At 38.9% G+C, this 19,023-nt stretch overlaps 1 protein-coding gene across 5 annotated transcripts in view; it reads left to right on the top strand.

The window, feature by feature from the left end:
- Positions 1 to 9,119, top strand: part of LOC140203916 (tumor necrosis factor alpha-induced protein 2-like) — a 51,037-nt gene extending 41,918 nt beyond the window's left edge. For all 5 annotated transcript variants that reach the window (XM_072270073.1, XM_072270051.1, XM_072270062.1 and 2 more), the window contains 3 exons: positions 610 to 765; positions 3,014 to 3,135; positions 4,845 to 9,119. In XM_072270073.1, the coding sequence (XP_072126174.1) occupies positions 610 to 765; positions 3,014 to 3,135; positions 4,845 to 5,001 (435 nt within the window). In that variant the 3' untranslated portion in view covers positions 5,002 to 9,119. The remainder of the gene's footprint in view (positions 1 to 609; positions 766 to 3,013; positions 3,136 to 4,844) is intronic.
- Positions 9,120 to 19,023: the final 9,904 nt, after the last annotated feature.

The raw sequence follows: 19,023 nt of genomic DNA, 5'->3' as shown, positions 1-19,023 counted from the left end.
AGAAACTCTGAGGATTCTCCTTCACCTTTTGTGCTAGAGCAACCTCATGCCTTCATTTAGCCATCCTAATTTCCTACGGCTTACGCCTCTTCTCACTGAAACCTTTGATGTGCCAAAGCCCCAACTCCCCACTCTAACACTGGCCCACTCAAATAATGACCACTCCCACAATCGCCGTTCTGATTAAACCTAACTTCTTTTTTTCACCAAGTACCGAATTGTGCATAATCTAATATCTCCTCGGGAACTGTGTCTTGCCAGCTGCCTCCACTTACTTCTTTTAAATTCGCTCCCCTTAAGTGCAATCCAATGTCTCCTCAGGAACTGTGGTGCTTAAACTGCTAGATCCATCAATGTATCTGTGTGTTGTGTGAGAACAGAATTGATTGTTATTTGTATTCTCAAAGTAATTACTGAAGTACAGACATTAGTACTAAAAAGTCTGTGAAATGTATGAGTACTCATGGTATTCAAAGCAGCCTTTAGAACGGAGATACTGTAATAGTACAAAACAACAAATTCAAAACTCTGTCTTAAATGTAATTGTTTTTATTTTCGACTGGTGTCCATAATTTACAGTGATTTTGATTGTTTTGTGCCTTTCAATAGGATACATTGAGGGAAATCCATAAGCAGCTCATTATAGAATACATTATAAGAATTATGAAGAAAAAGCTAAATTGCAAAACAGCAAATGAGCAGAAGAAAGTGGCAAACCAAATAAAGAATGAAGCTGAGCAGTTACAGAAACTCTTCTCCTTTTATGTAAGTTTCCTTTTATTTATATAAACTCTTTTTACCCAGGCAGTTTCTATTATCAATTTTGGTATGATAGTGGATAGTGGAGTATGAGTATACAATAAATATATGTATATCTTTTTTTTTACTATCTGTAGTGCCAGGAATATAATATGTTGGTAAGATAAAAATGCAGGAGTGCTGAAACATGTGTATTTTGTTCACTCTGCACTTGTGTGCAGACATTATAAATATGGGCAGTCCCTGAGCTATGCAAGGGTTGCAGTGCTGTCAAATATCTGTAAACCAATTTATTTACAAATCCATGTCATATTGCTCCACGTGCGCTTACTATAATTTCACAACTTCCTTGAATAAGTTCCTTAAGATTGTCATAGCTGGCAGGTGGTTAGTGGGGCTGAGCTCTCACTACCTATTAAATGGCATTTGTATCAAATACTCTCTGACAGCCAAGTCCAGCTGAGGCAGTACTATGTTGAGTTCATCTCTGACTGGCATCTCCTGAGATGACACTGGTGCCAAACTGTATCAGTCTCTACCATTTCTTTGGATTCATCAACTGCATGAAGGGGTGTGGGGAGCCTACTGCATGGGCAGCAGCTTGCTCGAAATATCGTACTGCCCTTGCTCGCACACTGGCTTGTGTATTGTAGGCAGTTGGGACACAACATCTCTGCTTGACGGTGGGCCTCTCTCTCCTTGATAATCATCCTAACACTACCCATAATTTTACTAATGGAATATGAATGATATTTAGTCATTAATAATTACCATGGAAATGCTAGGGAAATGCCTTAAAAATTTGGAAGAATTTGCATGAAGTTGAATTTAAAGACAGGTCCATTCATAACTCAGGGAGCCTCTATATATGACATAATCCCTCTGGTCCTCTCTGAGAACTGTTTCTTGTCTTTGCATTATTTCTTCCCAGTTTTCCTCTGGATCAATTTCTAGAATACACGAGCAATCACAAATTTCTTCAATATATTTCTATTTCTATTACCTTTCCCCACATGATATCTCCATGCCAGACACTTCAACTGTCACTCCACTATCCCATGTCTGAAAGTCAAATTTGCTTGATAGTGTTCACATAGTGTACAAATTCTATCGCATTGTTTTGATTGGTTCTCTGAATGCTTTGATTAAGGATTCTTTTCCTGTTTCTCTCTTCCAATTTTCCCTTAACATTTTTCTGAATTAAGCTCAACTCTTCTGTGGCTCAACAGAAGTATAACCCAGTTAATGGTCTAGCAAGAAGTTTCAACTTTCAGAAATGAATGCAAATGAGGACCATCATACTGGACTAACTCCTCTGATAAATCATAACAATCAAAAAATGGATCTCTGATCTTTAGTACTTGTTTTTCCATAGTACATGCTCAACTTGTAACACTTTGATGCATTTTTGAATGATTTTGATTACGAAGTTATAAATTCTCTTACTACAGTTAGGAAATGTTATAGTTTGTATAGTGTTTCCTGGCCATGCTCAGCTCTTTAAAGGAGTCATCACTGGCTTTGACTCTGCCATCTTGACAATACATTCATCCACTAAATTTTCAAGATTCTTCTCTAACTCAATAAACAGAACTCCAACAATTCACCTGTATGCCCGTGACACCATAATGTTAATGGTCTGTGACTTAAAGACCATATTCTATGAGAGGGATAAGAATAGATGTGGTTTCCTTTGAGGGGGTTCTACAAAGATTGATTCCAGGACCCTCATGGGTTACCCAGGGACCATATAATTGTCAAAATTTGTAAATACAGGAAGAGAGTAAAGGCAAATCTTGATTTCCTCACACTTGCAATCTTCAAATCTTGCTCATTTGCTGAGACTAGCTTATTTGACTGTTCCGTTAATAATGAATGGCCTGTATATTTTCTCCCAATTTCCACCTGTACTACTCTAGGGAATATTCTGTCAAGCTGTGTGCACTCTTGTTTTGCAATGTTTAATTCCTTGCTGCACCTCTGATTCACAGCCAATTTCAATTTACTTTTCTGTTGTATTGCAAACACGTAGATCTGCGGTACAGGATATCAGAGCCAACAGTAATCAAGCAATGAATTAAGTGACAAACTGCCATGGTGATTTCATATCAGTGATCAGATGATAATCAATACTCATTTAAACTTGCTGTAAAATTTAACATATTTACCAGACTACAATGATTACTTTGTTGAACTGCAATAAATATTGTTATTATATCTAACAGGTGGATTGTTTTTCTTTTAATTTAACTAGAGATCTGAAACTACACATCTAGAGTCTGCACTCCTTAAGATAGCTGAAATCATCAGGCTTAAGGATGTTGAAGCTATCACAATGGAAGTTGCTGCACTTTCCCGAGACTTCCCAGATGTTCAGTAAGTACAATCACAAAATTACAAACACAAAACTTGAAAATGTCATTTCAACTGAAGTTGTTTCTTGAAGACTGAATAGATGGTCCCTATAAGCTCATCCTGAATAAAATATTTTGTGGGATTATTATTTAATAAAAGAAAGCGTTCATTGTTTATTAAATTAATTATATGCAAAAGACCAATTCCTGTGATGTGCTTTGAAAGCATAGTCTCCGATGCCAAGGAGAGCAAGGGATGAAATATTTTTTGTTTGGTAAGTTAGATACTGGGAATCTGTTTCCTCTGACTGGATGGCCTAGGACTAAAATACATTATATCAGGATAAGGAATTAGCCATGTAAGATAAGACAAATTTCTTCACTCACAATTATTAATTTTTAGAATTGTAATCCTTGAATATAAGTCATTGGACACGAGGGGGATTTAAAGGATCACAGGGTCAGGAGGCAGAAGAGAAGTGGAGTTGAGGAAGGTCTATCAATGTCTTAATGAAGATAATATTATATGGATGAATGGGTGGCAATGTAATGCAGCGAGTAGAACCACTGCCTCTCAGATACAGTAACCCAGGTTCAATCCTGACAGCCTTTACAGTCAGTGTAGAGTTCTCATGTCCTCCCTGTGATCAGTAAATTGTACCTAGTGTGTAGGTGGGGGTTGGGTAGGGGTTGGTGGTGATAAACAGTTGAGGAGAATAAAATGGTGCTTACTGATCAGAATAGACCAGGGGGTCGAAAGATTTTATTTCAGTGTTCTCTGTGCGACTGTGAGCTCTACTCTGACAGGATCCTTTAAAAAAACTTGTATTTATGTATAACTCATTTTATATCCTAAGAACATCTACAATGTTTTACTTTCAAAATTAGCAGTTTAACTGGTAGATCCCACTGATGTAAAATGAGATATAAGGCAAATTATTATTTCTTAAAAATGCGATGACATCATGTGAATGCTCTGATCTTCACATAATCACATGGGGTCTTCACATTCACCCAACCTAATACATTGTGAAGACACCACATTATGGCAGTCCTCCCTTTATTCAGCACCACAATAACAGCCCAAGTTACACGTACATACAGTTTGCATGCTGAAAGAATCTTTACTTTTATAATACCCATCACGATTGAATTGTACAGTTAAAGACATTTTTCAAGAGATTGAACAGCTATATTCATCCACATGAAAGCAGCTAAAACTGTTAGATTTGAGTCATCTAAAATTTCTATTTCAGATACAGCACTCTGTGATGTTCTAGAGAAATATTGTGACTCCATTGAAAATGTGATGTCAGACTTACCACATATCAATGTAAAAAAACAACAAAGAAATCAAATTACAATGATGGAAATTCTGATTCGTGTTATTGCACAAAACAAGCATGACAAATTAAACATTTCTTTATTGAACAGCAGAAAATATTATGGCCAATGGAAGTTCACTAATCTGAACATTTCTTTGACACAAACATTGCCTGACCTGATGAGCATTTTCTGTTTTTATTTTAAATATCCAGCATTTGTATATCTTTTACTTAAAGATTTCATTGTTGTTATACTGACCAATCGTTCAGCACTTTAACTATCATTATTGACCAACACAATTTGATTTTGTTATACACTTATATTCCATATGCTGCAATTGTGATGGTTATTACAGTAAAATTATGTGCAATATTTCACTCTGATCAAATGTTTCATTCTGGGCAGAAAACATCACATTGGAGCCATCTTATACCTTAAAGGGAACATGAAAAAATCAAATGAAAAGGAGATTCTGAACATTCTTAACACCCCTATGAATAATACAGACTCTTCTGTGGATATGAAACTCTTCACCAGTTCGACAGTTCTAAAGGATCTTTGAAAGTCAAGACATCACTGGGAACCATTACAGTGGTTTTCAAACTGCAGATATTTTTTAGTCTTATCATGCTAAAGGATTCAATTGTAAGAGGATACCTTTTCAAGTGCACGTTGTCAGCTTGTCATACTTCTGATGTGGCACATTTGGACAGTATTTGTCCACCTAGGTTACACCACTGTGAAATCTTTCCTTTCCTTCAACCAGCAATCTTATGGCTGAATGTCTACAGAAAAGGAAAGGACTTGCATTCTCTATGATACCCATCGCCTCCCTGGGATGTCTAAATGTACACTGTAACTTCAAGTTGTCACTGATTAGCCTTAGGAAAATGCATGATAAAATTTATTATTTACCTGAATTTGATTCTAGAATGAATAAATCCATTAGACAACAAGGCTTGGAATTAGAGACAAGAGAAAATCTGCAGATGCTGGAAATCCGAGCAACACACACGAAATGCTGGAGGAACTCAGCAGGCCGGGCAGCACCTGGGAAAAGAGTACAGTCAATGTTTCGGGCCGAGACCCTTTGGCAGAATTAGAGGTCAGGTTTCAGGTGGTGAGCAGTAGACAACTCGCATTCAATTGCTGCTGTGACACCGAATTCATTTAAACTTAGAGGGTAGGCAAGGAGTGACAAGTTATATTGCCAGATTTTGTTCCTGGTTTGCAGGAGTAGTAATCACTTTGACTGAAAACTGGAAGGCAAGCAGGCATGAAAGAAGGCAGGTGCTACAGTAATTACAGAAAATGTCAGAAACACTGGGTCATCAGGAAGCATCTGTGGAAAGAAGCAGGGTTAATATTTCAGGTAATAGCCATTCATAAGAAACAGAAAGCGAGAAAACAGGTTAGTTTAGGCATAACAGAACATGTGTTTCCATGTTGGACCAAAAGGCAAAGTCCCAAGGTTGAATTGCTTGTAGTCAGCTGTTGTTTAGAAGGTGGTTTTAAATCACCATTAAGATTGTCAAATTAAAGTATAGGAAATTGCTCTTTCCTCTAGAAAAGCTGAAGAAGCAGCTGAATGTGATGATTACTTATGATGACATTAGGAACTCCATGGTCAGCTGCTCTATAATAAACCGGTTTAATGATTCATATTTGGTCTGATCTTATCAAAAGTCCACTTGGGCTACCATTGAAAAGATTTAAACAATACATATTCAAGGAGATTTTAAAACTACGCTTCATTTGACAGATGCCATTTTTATTCTGACCCCACTGAACAAGAGAATTATTAACTGTAGATTAGACTATGCAGCAACAGTTGATTCTCTTTGAAGTGAGATCATTTCTTGTTGTATGGGAAAAAAGTGCTGCAGGGAAGTGCTCCAGATAGGTGGAACTCTCACAGAGAAAACTTTTATCCCATTCATTTCTAAAACTTATGAACCTAAAGATCAGCATTCCTCCTTTTATACAACGCACTTTGCAACAAAGAACAATATCAAATTCTAGATGGTGTTGATGCGTATTGTCAGTTTAGTATAGAACTCACAATGCTAACAAGAAGGAATTCCGTAACCTATGCTTTTTTTAAGCACTTACTCCACGTATTGTAAGGCAGAAAAACATCTAATTATCTGTCAGTAAAAATACTAATTTATTGGCATTTACTGTCCTGCTGTTTAAAAAAATGTCTTGGGCAACCCTACTTCAAATTAAATCTCTTAATTGATAGTTTCCTTTTTCTTTTCCAAAACATACTTACTGCCATTAACATATTGGAACATTTTGGAGCTGGAATTTCCATCTTTTAAAAGCTGCTTCTGATGGGTTGAAAAGTTTACTTCTCAGACAATCAGTCTGCACTTTTTGTTATTTAACTCAATTCAATAACATTTAGTTTAGGTACAGATATGTTTTAATAATTTGGATTATAGAGTTAGAGGCCTTCATATTGTGTTTTATGGCAAATTTCACAGTGTGTCATATACCGTGACAAACATCATTATCAAGTGCACAAAGAACAATGCTACAACCACTCAGCAGATCAAGCAGCACTTGTGCAAAGAAATGAAGTAAATGTTTCAGGTCTAGACACTTTGTCAGAATTGATACTGCTTTTATTTCATATTTCCAGTATCTGCAGCATTTTTTTATAAATTTTCAGTGTTCTTCTACTTCTTGCGTGAACTGATCTGTGACTATTACGGAGAAAAGAATAGAAGATGTTTCTTAAAGGAACAAAATGTACTCTCATTATTTCATTCTGTACCAATGTGCTTTTTAGCGCTTAAGTAACTTATAGCACTTTCAGAGAACATTCCATTGTCCAATATTGCAGCAGAAGCTGAATGATTGTACTAAAATAATAGACAGAGGAATATAAAATGAGCATGCTACAGATATGCATATCTCACTATCGGTCTTATCTATGCACTGTATTTTAAACATTGTTGTTAGCCACTTTCATTAACTGCACAAGAATTATATTTCAATATGAAGTCAACAAATGTGAACAATAAACTATTTGATGCTGAGTTTCATGTAAGTCTGAAGAATTTTCTTCATATTCAGCTTAAACGCCATTCAAGTTCATCATACAGTAATTTCTTTAAAATATTTATGTTTAGTATGTACTAAATGAAAATCTTTGCATCATTTTATAATGTATGAAAAATGACACAGATATTGAAACACAATATCTAATCTTGAACAATCTATTCTTAAGAATGTATTATTGGGCTGTTAATGTGTGATATATGTCCTTTTGGTTATATTGGGTTGATAAGGAGGATCGGCCTATCTGGGTAGATTTGGAATTCAAAGCTGTGAAACAGTTTTATTTAACCTCATTATTGGGAGCTGCTTTGCCTATACAATTAGCTAAAGTTGCTAATTTAAACTTATATCCTGTGATTAAGCATTCTTTACAAACTTGGCTTCAGTTCCACAATATTTTTAATCTTAAAAAATTTAAGCTTTGTAGTTTAATTTATCGAAACTACTTTTTTAAGACTTCTTTGAGTGATCCAGTTTTTTACTTTGGAAAAATAAAGGTATTAATTCTTTTTTGGATTTATTTAAAGAAGGTAGACTGATGTCCTTTGATCAATTAGTTGATAAATATTCTCCTTCATACTCACACTTTTTACAATATCAACAACTTGGACATTTCTTACAAAAATATTTAAGTAATTTTCCTTACATATTGGATGCTGACCTGTTGGATACTATTATGAGTATGAACCCTTTGATGAAGGGTTCCATTGGAAGAATTTATAATTCACTATTACAATGGGATAAGCGTCCTTTATTTAAGATTAAACAAGATTGGCAAAAGGAACTCAATTTGACTTTTACGAAGGAAGATTGGATGCGGATTCTGAAGCTAGTTAACTCTTCTTCAATCTGTGCTAGTCATTCACTAATTCAATTTAAAATTGTACATCGTTACCATTTGACGAGGAGGGTTTGTCTAAAATATTCCCTAATGTTGATAGTTATTGTGATAGTTGTAAAACTGAGACAGCTACACTGACACACATGTTTTGGTCTTGCTCTATACTAGAACAGTTCTGGAAGTCAGCCTTTTCGACAATTTCTAAAGCACTTAAAATTAATTTGCAACGTAACAAATTAACTGTGCTTTTTGGAATAATTCCTCAAAATATCCATGGTATCTCTGTGTCTGACCCACATGTTATTGCATTTGTTACATTGATAGCTAAGAGGGCCATTTTGTTGAAGTGGAAGGATACAACGGCTCCCACTTTGCCACAATGGTTCTTTCAAGTGATGCTATGTCATAGTTTGGAGAAAATTAGAAGTCGAACCTTTGAACTTATGTTTGATATTGAGAAAAGATGGGGTTCATTTACTTGTTATTATCATTTGAGTTAATTGATGGATTCTCCACAATCTAGTTGTAAATTTTTTGGTACTTTTTTTTGCTGGCGGTTTGATGTTTGTCTTTAGAAGCTTTATGTATGATGCATGGCTCTGGGGTTGAACATCTAATGTTTTTTTTTCTCTTTTCCCCACTTTTCTTGCTTAATAGGGTTTTTTTTCATAACAAATTTTTCAATCTTTATATAATGTTTTTTTTCTTGAGACATTGTAAGTGTTGTTTACTTTGATGTACTCGTGTTTATTTTGGATAAAAATAATAAAAAGATTTGAAAAGAAAAGGAATTGTAGGCATGCTATGTGGGCGCCAAAAGCATGGTGACACTTTCAAGCTGCCTGAGCACATCCTCAGACAGTGTTGGTTATTGATGCAAATGACGCTTTTCACTGGATGTTTCGATATATATTTGATAAATAGGACTAATCCTTATCTTTAGTGAATAACAATGCCATGTGAAGATATGTGAACTACTTTTGCAGGTTTGTAGAAATAAAGTTATTTACAGCACTCAAAGAGACAATGGTGTCATACCAGCAGGAAGAGCTATTCATTCTTGGAGCTTGACCTCAGTGGTTAAAGCAAGATGTGAGAATTTTTCAATACGTATATTGGAAGGATAGAAATAGACAGTGAAGTTACATAAAAAATAAAGCCAAATATCTATATGTTAAAATCAAACATACTTGAGTTCCTAGTGTCATTTAAGAAAAGAAGAGAGAAATGACCAAATAATTTTGCCCCGGCACTACCAGAAAACTTAAGGTCTAGGTTTGCGGATCAGAGCTGATAACCTACAATGCACTGAAAGATTGCTGCAACATTGCAACTTCAGAACATTTCTGCAGTACCATTCCATGTTAAGTTTCTAATGTATCTGATGTACAATTCCACGAATGAGTGAACTATAGTAGGAAGTCTAAAATCAAATCCAAGTCATATGCAAAATGCAAGCCCAGTGGGAACCAGTTATCCATTGTTATGGGGATCATTTGGACATGCATGTCTGTTCAAAGTGTTTCAATTGCTCTGCAAAGGTGAAGAGAACACAGCAAACAATGGCAGACAAGCAATGGGAATAGCACAGAAGAAAGGTTTACACCACATTGGGATGAGCAAACAAAGTAAGGAGAATTTAGAGCAATTTCAGAATTAAAGTAAAAATTAAAAACTAACACATTGACATAGATATTGACATAGCTTGCCTTTATTAGTTGAGGAATTGAGTTCAAGAGTCAGGAAGTTATGCTGCAGCTTTGTAAAACTCTAGTTAGGCCACTTCTGGAGTATTGAATTCAATTCTGGCTCCTCATTAAAGGAAGAGTGCCAAAGCTTGAGGGAGGGTGTAGTTGAGTTTATAATGATGCTGTCTAGATTAGAAGATGTGCGAGAAGGGGACGCTGAGCATGTTCGGGTTGTTTTCTCTGGAGTGGCAGAGGTTGAGAGGAGATCTGATTGAGATATATAAGATTATGAGAGACGTAGATAGACAGCCAATATCTTTTTCCCAGGGTTGAAATTTCTAATATCAGAGGGCATGCATTTAAGGTGAGAGGGACTAAATTTCGAGGAGATGTGCAGGGAAGTGTTTTTACACAGAGAGTAGCGGGTGCTTATACTGCCTGTGTGGATGTAGAAGTTAATATGATTGAGGTAGTCAAGAGGTTCTTAGATGGGCACATAACTGTGCAGGAAATAGAAGGATATGGACATTGTGGAAAGGTGTTCCAAATCAAGGCTTATAGTTCCTGCCTAATTGCCCTCATGATTTGCCCTACTCCAGTTTAAGACTCTTCCACAAGAACTATTCCTATCCTTATCTATAGTTATCCTGAAAGTTAAGGAGTTGTGTCACTATTCCTTAATTTCACCTACTGAAAGGTCAGTCACATGGCCAGGCTCATTACTCAACACCAGGTCCAATACTGCCCCTCCTCCTCTTGGACCGTCCACATATTGATTTAAGAAACCTTGCTGGATCCACTTAACAAATTCTGCCTCATCTAAACTAAATAGGTCCCAGTTTATATTAGTGGTTGAAATTCCCCCAGGACAAAAACACTATTATTTTACGCATTTCCTTAATCTGAATACATATCTGTTCCTCAATGTACTGGTGGCTATTAGAGGTCCTACAGTACAATTCCATCAGTGTGATTGCAACACTCCTATTCCTAAGTTCCACCGAATGGACTCAGTGTCCAACCCCTCCATTATGCTTCCCCTGAGTGCAGCTGTGCTATTGTCCTTGATTAATATTGAGACATAAAGTAGCAATCAAACTTTCCAACAATCTATTGTATTAATTGTTATCAATTTTTAATCAAAAAACTATGAAATGAAACAAATGCTGGAAACACCCAGTATGTCTGGCAGACTGGCCTAACTTCAGACTATTGTTTCACTTACACCAATTTCAGACCTGAAATGATTAGCATTTTCAAAGCAAAAGCTTCAGTTTTAGGGTTCATAAGTACATAAGACATAGGAGCAGAATTAGGCCATATGGCCTATGGAGTCTTCTCTTCCATTTAATCATGGCTGATTCTTTTCCCCCTCCTCAGCCCTAATCCCTGGCCTTCTCCCCATAACCTTTGATGCTGTGGCCAATCAAGAACCAATCAATCTCTGCCTTAACTACACCTAATGACCTAACCTCCACAACAGCCTGTAGTAATAAATTCACAAGTTCATAATCCTCTGCAAATTTCTCTGCATCTCTGTTTTAAATGGACATCCCTCAATCCTGAAGTTGTGACTTCTTGTCCTAGACTCCCCCAACATGGGAAATATCCTTTCCATATCTACTCTGTCTAGACCTTGCAACATTCAAAAGGTTCGATGAGTTCCCCCCCCCACCCCACCTGCCAATTCTTCTAAATTCCAGCCAGTACAGGACCAGAGCCATCAATGTTCCTCATATGATAACCCTTTAATTCCTGGTATCATCCTTGTGAACCTCCTCTGAACCCTCTCCAATGCCAGCACATCTTTTCTTAGATAAGGAGCCCAAAACTGTTCACAATACTTGAGGTAATGCCTCACCAGTGCCTTATAAAGCCTCAGTATCACATCCCTACTCTTATATCTAGACCTCTTGAAATGAATGCTAACATTGCACTTCCCTTCCTCACCAGCAACTCAACCTGCAAGTTAACCCTTTGCGTCTCAGATTTTTGGATTTTCTTCTCGTTTAAAAAATAGTCTGCACATTTATTTCTTCTACCAAAGTGCATGACCATACATTTTCCAACATTGTACTTTAATAGGCACTTCTTTGCCCATTCTCCTAATCTATCTTAAATCCTTCTGCAGCCTTCCTATTTCCTTACCACCACCCACCCCTCCACCAATCTTCTTTTATTATCTGCAAACTTGGCAACAAAGCCATCTACTTCATCCAAATCATTGATATACAGCAGAAAAAGAAGCGTCCTAACACTGACCCCTGCAGAACATCACTAGTCACCGGCAACCAACCAGAAATGTATCCTTTTAGTTTTATTGCTGCCTCCTACCAATCAGCCAACGCTCTAACCATGCTAGTAACTTTCCCGTAATACTATGGGCTCTTAACTTGATAATCTTACGCTCTGTGCATTGAGATATAACACTCTGAGTGCTGTATTTGCTACCCTTTTTGATTCTGCATCCATAATGCACTGACACTCATCCTGCTGGCTGCAATTTTGTCCTATCATCTACGTGCCCTTCCTGACAATCTGACTGCAGGCTACCTTTGCTTCTTTACTAACCATCCTACCTTGAGTCCCTTCACTCCGGTTTTCATCCCCCTGCCAAGTTAGTTTAAACCCTCCCCAACTGCTCTGATAAACCTGCCCGTGAGACTATTGGTCCCCCTCAGGTTCAGGTGCAACCCGTCACTTTTGAACAGGTCATACTTCCCCCAGAAGAGATCCCAGTGATCCAAGAATCTGAAGCCTACCCCCTACACCAGCTTCTCAGCCATACATTTATCTGCCAAATTATCCTGTTTCTACCCTCACTGACCGTGGCAAAGGTAGCAAACCATAAATTACTACCCTGGAGGTCCTGCTTCTCAGCTTTCTGCCTAGCTCTCCTAATTCTCTTTTCAGGACCTCATTTCTTTTCCTTCGTCAGTCATTGGTACCAATATGTACCAATACATCTGGCTGCTCTCCCTCTCTAAAATGCTGTGGACACAATCCCAGACATCCCTGACCCTGGCACCTGGGAGATAACATACCATCCAGGTATCTCAATCATGTCCACAGAATCTCCTGTCTATTCTTCTGATTATTGAATCCCTTATCACTACCACTCCCCTCTTCTCCCTCTTTCCCTTCTGCATCCAGAATTGAACCTTGGACTTTGTCAAGCTAAGGCTGTTTAGGGCACTTGCTTTGAACTTATTAGTCATTCATTAGAATTCTTACTGTGCAGATTTTAATATTTTTGTTGTATTACAGCATGTTATTGAATATGTAGAACAAATTGTGTTTAGGCTGATACAGGTAATTTGAGGCAATCTTTACTCTGCTAAAGAAATGGCTTTGCTGCTCTATAAACTTTATGTATTTCTGCTCAATCTGATAAGAATGACTTTTGCTGTGGGAAAAATTAGTGGGAAGAACGAAAGGAAAATTAGATTTCTGAGAAATTATACTAAGTGGTCATGAAAAGGTTTAACAGTTATCAATGTCATCTTTGGAGAATGAGGGAATTTGAAAAAACTGGGCCAGCTTTCTTGGCAACACCCACAAAATGCTTTGAAGAGCTCAGCAAGTCAGGTAGTATCTTTGAATTACTGCAAGAAAGTTTGCCCAGTTTGATGCAAAAAAAAATGGAAAAAAACAGATGAATAAAACTGCAGGAATTTAAACATGGCAATGAGTCATCAACAACTATCTCAGCACTTTGGGAAACCGAAAAATTCCCACATGTGTAATTCTTCAGATACTGACAGATCCAATTAAAACCACAGACTCCACGTCCTGGAACAGAGATAATATGCATGTACAGCCATGCTTTTGTTTATTGGGACTTTCCAATAAACAAAACTATTTCACAGGGAATTCCAGTAATTTATGGCAGGAGAAAATTCTTGATTTAGAAATTAACTGTTTTCATGTCTTATGTCAACCCGGCATCTGCCAGAGTGTTATGCTAATTTTACATTTGTTCAGAGGATGTGGATGTAGCTGCTATTGTTAGCAGTTCTTGTATGGCCCTTATTCCTTCTGCCTTCCTTGAACAGTCTTTCAAGAGTTAAATTCAATGGACAAGGTGGAGTCAAGTCTCGGATTTCTTAATCTGAAGAACCATAATCAAAAAGAGGACGTTACACAATAATCTAGTCGATTCATGCTTTCTATTATTTATACCAATTTTTTAAATTCCAAATTTAATTACTTGAATTTAAATCCTCCTGATTAATAAACAGAACAAGTCTCAGGATGCCATTTCACAGTTTAACTCCTCGTTCCTGTGCAAATGGTTCTATCCATTCAAAGTAGAGATCATGAAGGGAGTAGTGGGGGAAGATCATATTTAAAATGGAAGTTCACAGAGATGTGAATGGCTGGGTAAGATCTTGCACATGGACCACCATGTCAGAACAGGACTGGGAATGGGAATTAAAATGTTTGGCCACCGGGAAGTTCTGTTTTTAGCAGAAGTGCTCGATGAAGCAATTCCCCCAAATGCATTACGGTCTAGTATGGCAACTTGAGTGTGCAGGAATGGAAGAAGCTGCAGAGAATAGTGGACTCAGCTCAATATATCATGAGCACATCTATCTCCACCATTTACCTGAGGTGCTGACATCTTCACACAGATATCATCAAGCAGGAGGTACAGAAGACTGAGGTCCCACATCACCATGTTCAAGAACAGCCACTTCCTTTCAATCCTTTGGCTTTAAAACCAATCTGCACAATCCTAATCACTGCCACTTTGAATTACAATGTACATTGTTTGTGTTTGTTCTAATTATGTTCTTTCTAAAAATGATTGCGTATAATTTACATTTAATATATATTTTTCTTGTGAGTGCTACTTACCTGATGCCATGTAACTTTGATGCTGCTGCTAGTTTTTCATTGCAGTAGTGCAGACATGTATTTTTGTATATGACAATACGGCTTTAAACATCTGATTGAATTCACATGCACAATTTTGTACTGTGCACACATGACTGGAAAATAATGTGAAGAGTGGAGCAGGTCTGGAGTGCAGGATCAAAGCCATTTCCTGTGTTAGATATAGGGCCCACTCCTACCTAGACTGCTGTCATAAGATCTTGCAGAGGAGATTATCCAAGCATATGTTAACCTTCTTTTAGGGAAGGCCCCCTTTCATTTCTCAACCTGTACCCAGACATTCCATCTCATTTCTATTGGCCTCCATGGTGCCTCAGACAACTATGCTGTCTTCACTGTGCGCCTTGCCTAACTTCTATGATTTCCACTTTACTACTGAATCTCCAGACATTCTCACTTTACTCAGCTCTATACTCGTACCAATGTCTCCCCTCCAGCCAATTACCTTACCCCTATCCTGGTCTTTCTTCCAGTCATGTCCCCTCCATCACTAATCTTCCAATCTTTCCTCATAAAACATGCCTTCTAATTCAGGCAGCGTTCTGGAAAATCTCCTCCACTCTCTCTCTAGAACTTCCACATTCTTCGTATAATGAGGCATGCAGAATTGAACACAATACTCTAAGTGCAGTCTAAGCTCAGTTTTATAGAGCTGCAACACATATAAGTTTTATAGGGATCTTTGATTGGAGTACTGCGTGGGCGCAGTAGAAGTATTCCCATGCAAGTCTGGCAAAGAGCTTTAAAAAGTAGGAAGTTTTTTCAAAGGGAATCTTTGATTGGAGTACTGCGGAGACACAGCAGAATTGTTGCTGCACAAGTCCAGCGAAGACTTTTAAAAACCCAGTCTCCTTAAAAGAGAGGTCCATCTAGTGGAACAGTCATCGTGGGAACGGTCATCGTCAGAGTCGACTGAGTCAGAGTGGTTTGGCTTTGGCGAGAACAGGCGGAGGCAAGATGAGTAGGTAAGTTCATTCATTATTTCTTATTTCTTAATTAACTCTTGAGAGAATAAGGAATATGTCTACAGAGCCAGTGTTCTATTCTGGGTGTCAGACGTGGGATTCCCGAGAGACTCCCAGCCTCCCCAGCGGCCACATCTGCACCAGTTGCATCGAGATGCAGCTCCTGAGAGACCATGTTAAGGATCTGGAGCTGCAGCCCGATGACCTTCGGCTTGTTAGGGAAAGTGAAGAGGTGATCAACAGGAACGACAGGAGACAGATAAATGGTTGACTGTCAGGAGAGGGAAGGGAGAATGCCAGATAGTGGAGAGCACCTCTGTAGCCGTCACCACCAACAATAAGAACTCCTTTTTGAGTACTGTTCTGGGAGTGGGGGGGGGGGGGAATGCTAATGCCCCACATCCCCCTCGTACCCCATCCATTACTTATTTATTTATTTATATACACACTTTCTTTGTCTCTGTCTCCTTTTTCTCCCTCTGTCCCTCTCACTATACCCCTTGCCCATCCCCTGGGCTTCCCCCCTCCCATCCCCTGGGCTTCCCCCCTCCCCCTTTTCTTTCTCCCTAGGCCTCCTGTCTCATGATCCTCTCATATCCCTTTTGCCAATCAACTGTCCAGCTCTTGGCTCCATTCCACCCCCTCCTGTCTTCTCCTATCATTTTGGATCTCCCCCTCCCCCTCACCCTCCCACTTTCAAATCTCTTACTAGCTCTTCTTTCAGTTAGTCCTGACGAAGGGTCTCGGCCCGAAACGTCGACTGTACCTCTTCCTAGAGATGCTGCCTGGCCTGCTGCGTTCACCAGCAACTTTTATGTGTGTTGTTTGATCAGAATCAGAATCAGGTTTATTATCACCGGCATGCGACGTGAAATTTGTTAACTTAGCAGCAGCAGTTCAATGCAATACATAATCTAACAAAGAGAGAGAAAAATAGTAATAATAAATAAAATAAAACATAACAAATAAACAAGTAAATCAATTATGTATATTGAATAGATTATTTTAAAAAATGCACAAAAACAGAAATACTGTATATTAAAATAAGTGAGGTAGTGTCCAAAGCTTCAAAGTCCATTCAGGAATCGGATGGCAGAGAGGAGGAAGCTGTTCCAGGATCACTGAGTGTGTGTCTTCAGGCTTCTGTACCTCCTACCTGATGGTAACAGTGAGAAACGTGCATGCCCTGGGTGCTGGAGGTCTTTAATGATGGATGCTGCCTTTCTGAGACACCGCTCCCTAAAGATATCCTGGATACTTTGTAGGCTAGTGCCCAAGATGGAGCTGACTAGATTTACAACCTTCTACAGCTTCTTTTGGTCCTGTGCAGTAGCCCCTCCATACCAGACAGTGATGCAGCCTGTCAGAATGCTCTCCACGGTGCAACTGTAGAAGTTTTTGAGTGTATTTGTTTACATACGAAATCGCTTCAAAACTCCTAATAAAGTATAGCCACTGTCTTGCCTTCTTTCTGACTACATCAATGTGCTGGGACCAGGTTAGATCCTCAGAGATCTTGACACCCAAGAACTTGAAGCAGCTCACTCTCTCCGCTTCTGATCCCTCTATGAGGGTTGGTACATGTTCCTTTGTCTTACCCTTTCTGAAGTCCACAATCAACTCTTCCAACTTACTGACGTTGAGTGCCAGGTTGTTGCTGCGGCACCACTCCACTAGTTGGCATATCTCAGTCCTGTACGCCCCCTCGTCACCATCTGAGATTCTACCAACAATGGTTGCATCGTCAGCAAATTTGTAGATGGTGTTTGAGCTATGCCTAGCCACACAGTCATGTGTATATAGAGAGTAGAGCAGTGGGCTAAGCACACACCTCTGAGGTGCAACAGTGTTGATTGTCAGCGAAGAAGATATGTTATCACCAATCTGCACAGACTGTCGTCTTCCAGTTAGGAAGTTGAGGATCCAATTATGGAAGGAGGTACAGAGGCCCAGGTTCTGCAACTTCTCAATCAGGATTGTGGGAATGATGGTATTAAATGCTGAGCGATAGTCGATGAACAGCATCCTGACGTAGGTGTTTGTGTTGTCTAGGTGGTCTAAAGCCGTGTGAAGAGCCATGGAGATTGCGTCTGCCGTTGATCTACTATGACAATAGGCAAATTGCAATGGGTCCAGGTCCTTGCTGAGGCAGGAGTTCAGTCTAGTCATAACCAACCTCTCAAAGCATTTCATCACTGTCGCTGTGAATGCTACCAGACGATAGTCGTTAAGACAGCTCACATTATTGTTCTTTGGCACTGGTATAATTGTTGCCTTTTTAAGGCAAGTGGGAACTTCTGCCCGTAGCAGTGAGAGGTTGAAAATGTCCTTGAATACTCCCGCTAGTTGGCTGGCACAGGTTTTCAGAGCCATACCAGGTACTCCATCAGGACATTTTGCCTTGCAAGGGTTCACTCTCTTTAAAGACAGTCCTCTGAGACAGAGATCACAGGGTCATCAGGTGCAGCAGGGATCTTCACAGCTGTAGTTGTGTTCTCCCTTTCAAAGCGTGCATAGAAGGCATTGAGTTCATCAGGTAGTGAAGCATCACTGCCATTCATACTATTGGGTTTCACTTTGTAGGAAGTAATGTCTTGCAGTCCCTGCCAGAGTTGCCATGTATCTGATATTGCCTCCAACCTCGTTCGAAATTGTCCCTTCACCCTTGAAATAGCCTACTGCAAATCGTACCTGGTTTTCTGGTACAGGCTTGGGTTGCCGGACTTGAATGTCACAGATCTAGCCTTCAGCAGATGACATACCTCCTGGTTCATCCACGGCTTTTGGTTTGGGAATGTACAGCAAGTCTTTGTAGCACACACTGTTCCGCACAGGTTTTAATGAAGTCGGAGCGTTTAAGGAGCGTTTGGCAGTTTTGGACCTGTACTCACTGGAATTTAGAAGAATGTGGGGAATCACATTGAAACTTACCTAATGTTGAAAGGACTAGGTAGGATGGGTGTGGAGAAGATGTTTTCTATGGTGGGGGCATCCAGAACTGGAGGGCGCAACCTCAAAATTGAGATGCGACCTTTTAGAAGGGAGGTAACGAGGAATTTTTTTGGCTAGAGAGCAGTGAATCTGTGGAATGCTCTGTCACAGACTGGGGTGGAGGCCAAGTC

This window comes from Mobula birostris, chromosome 1, assembly GCF_030028105.1.
Source record: "Mobula birostris isolate sMobBir1 chromosome 1, sMobBir1.hap1, whole genome shotgun sequence".
NCBI classification, from domain to species: domain Eukaryota; kingdom Metazoa; phylum Chordata; class Chondrichthyes; order Myliobatiformes; family Myliobatidae; genus Mobula; species Mobula birostris.
The sequence above is the reverse complement of the archived record's forward strand: the minus strand, read 5'-3'. Positions and strand labels throughout refer to the sequence as shown.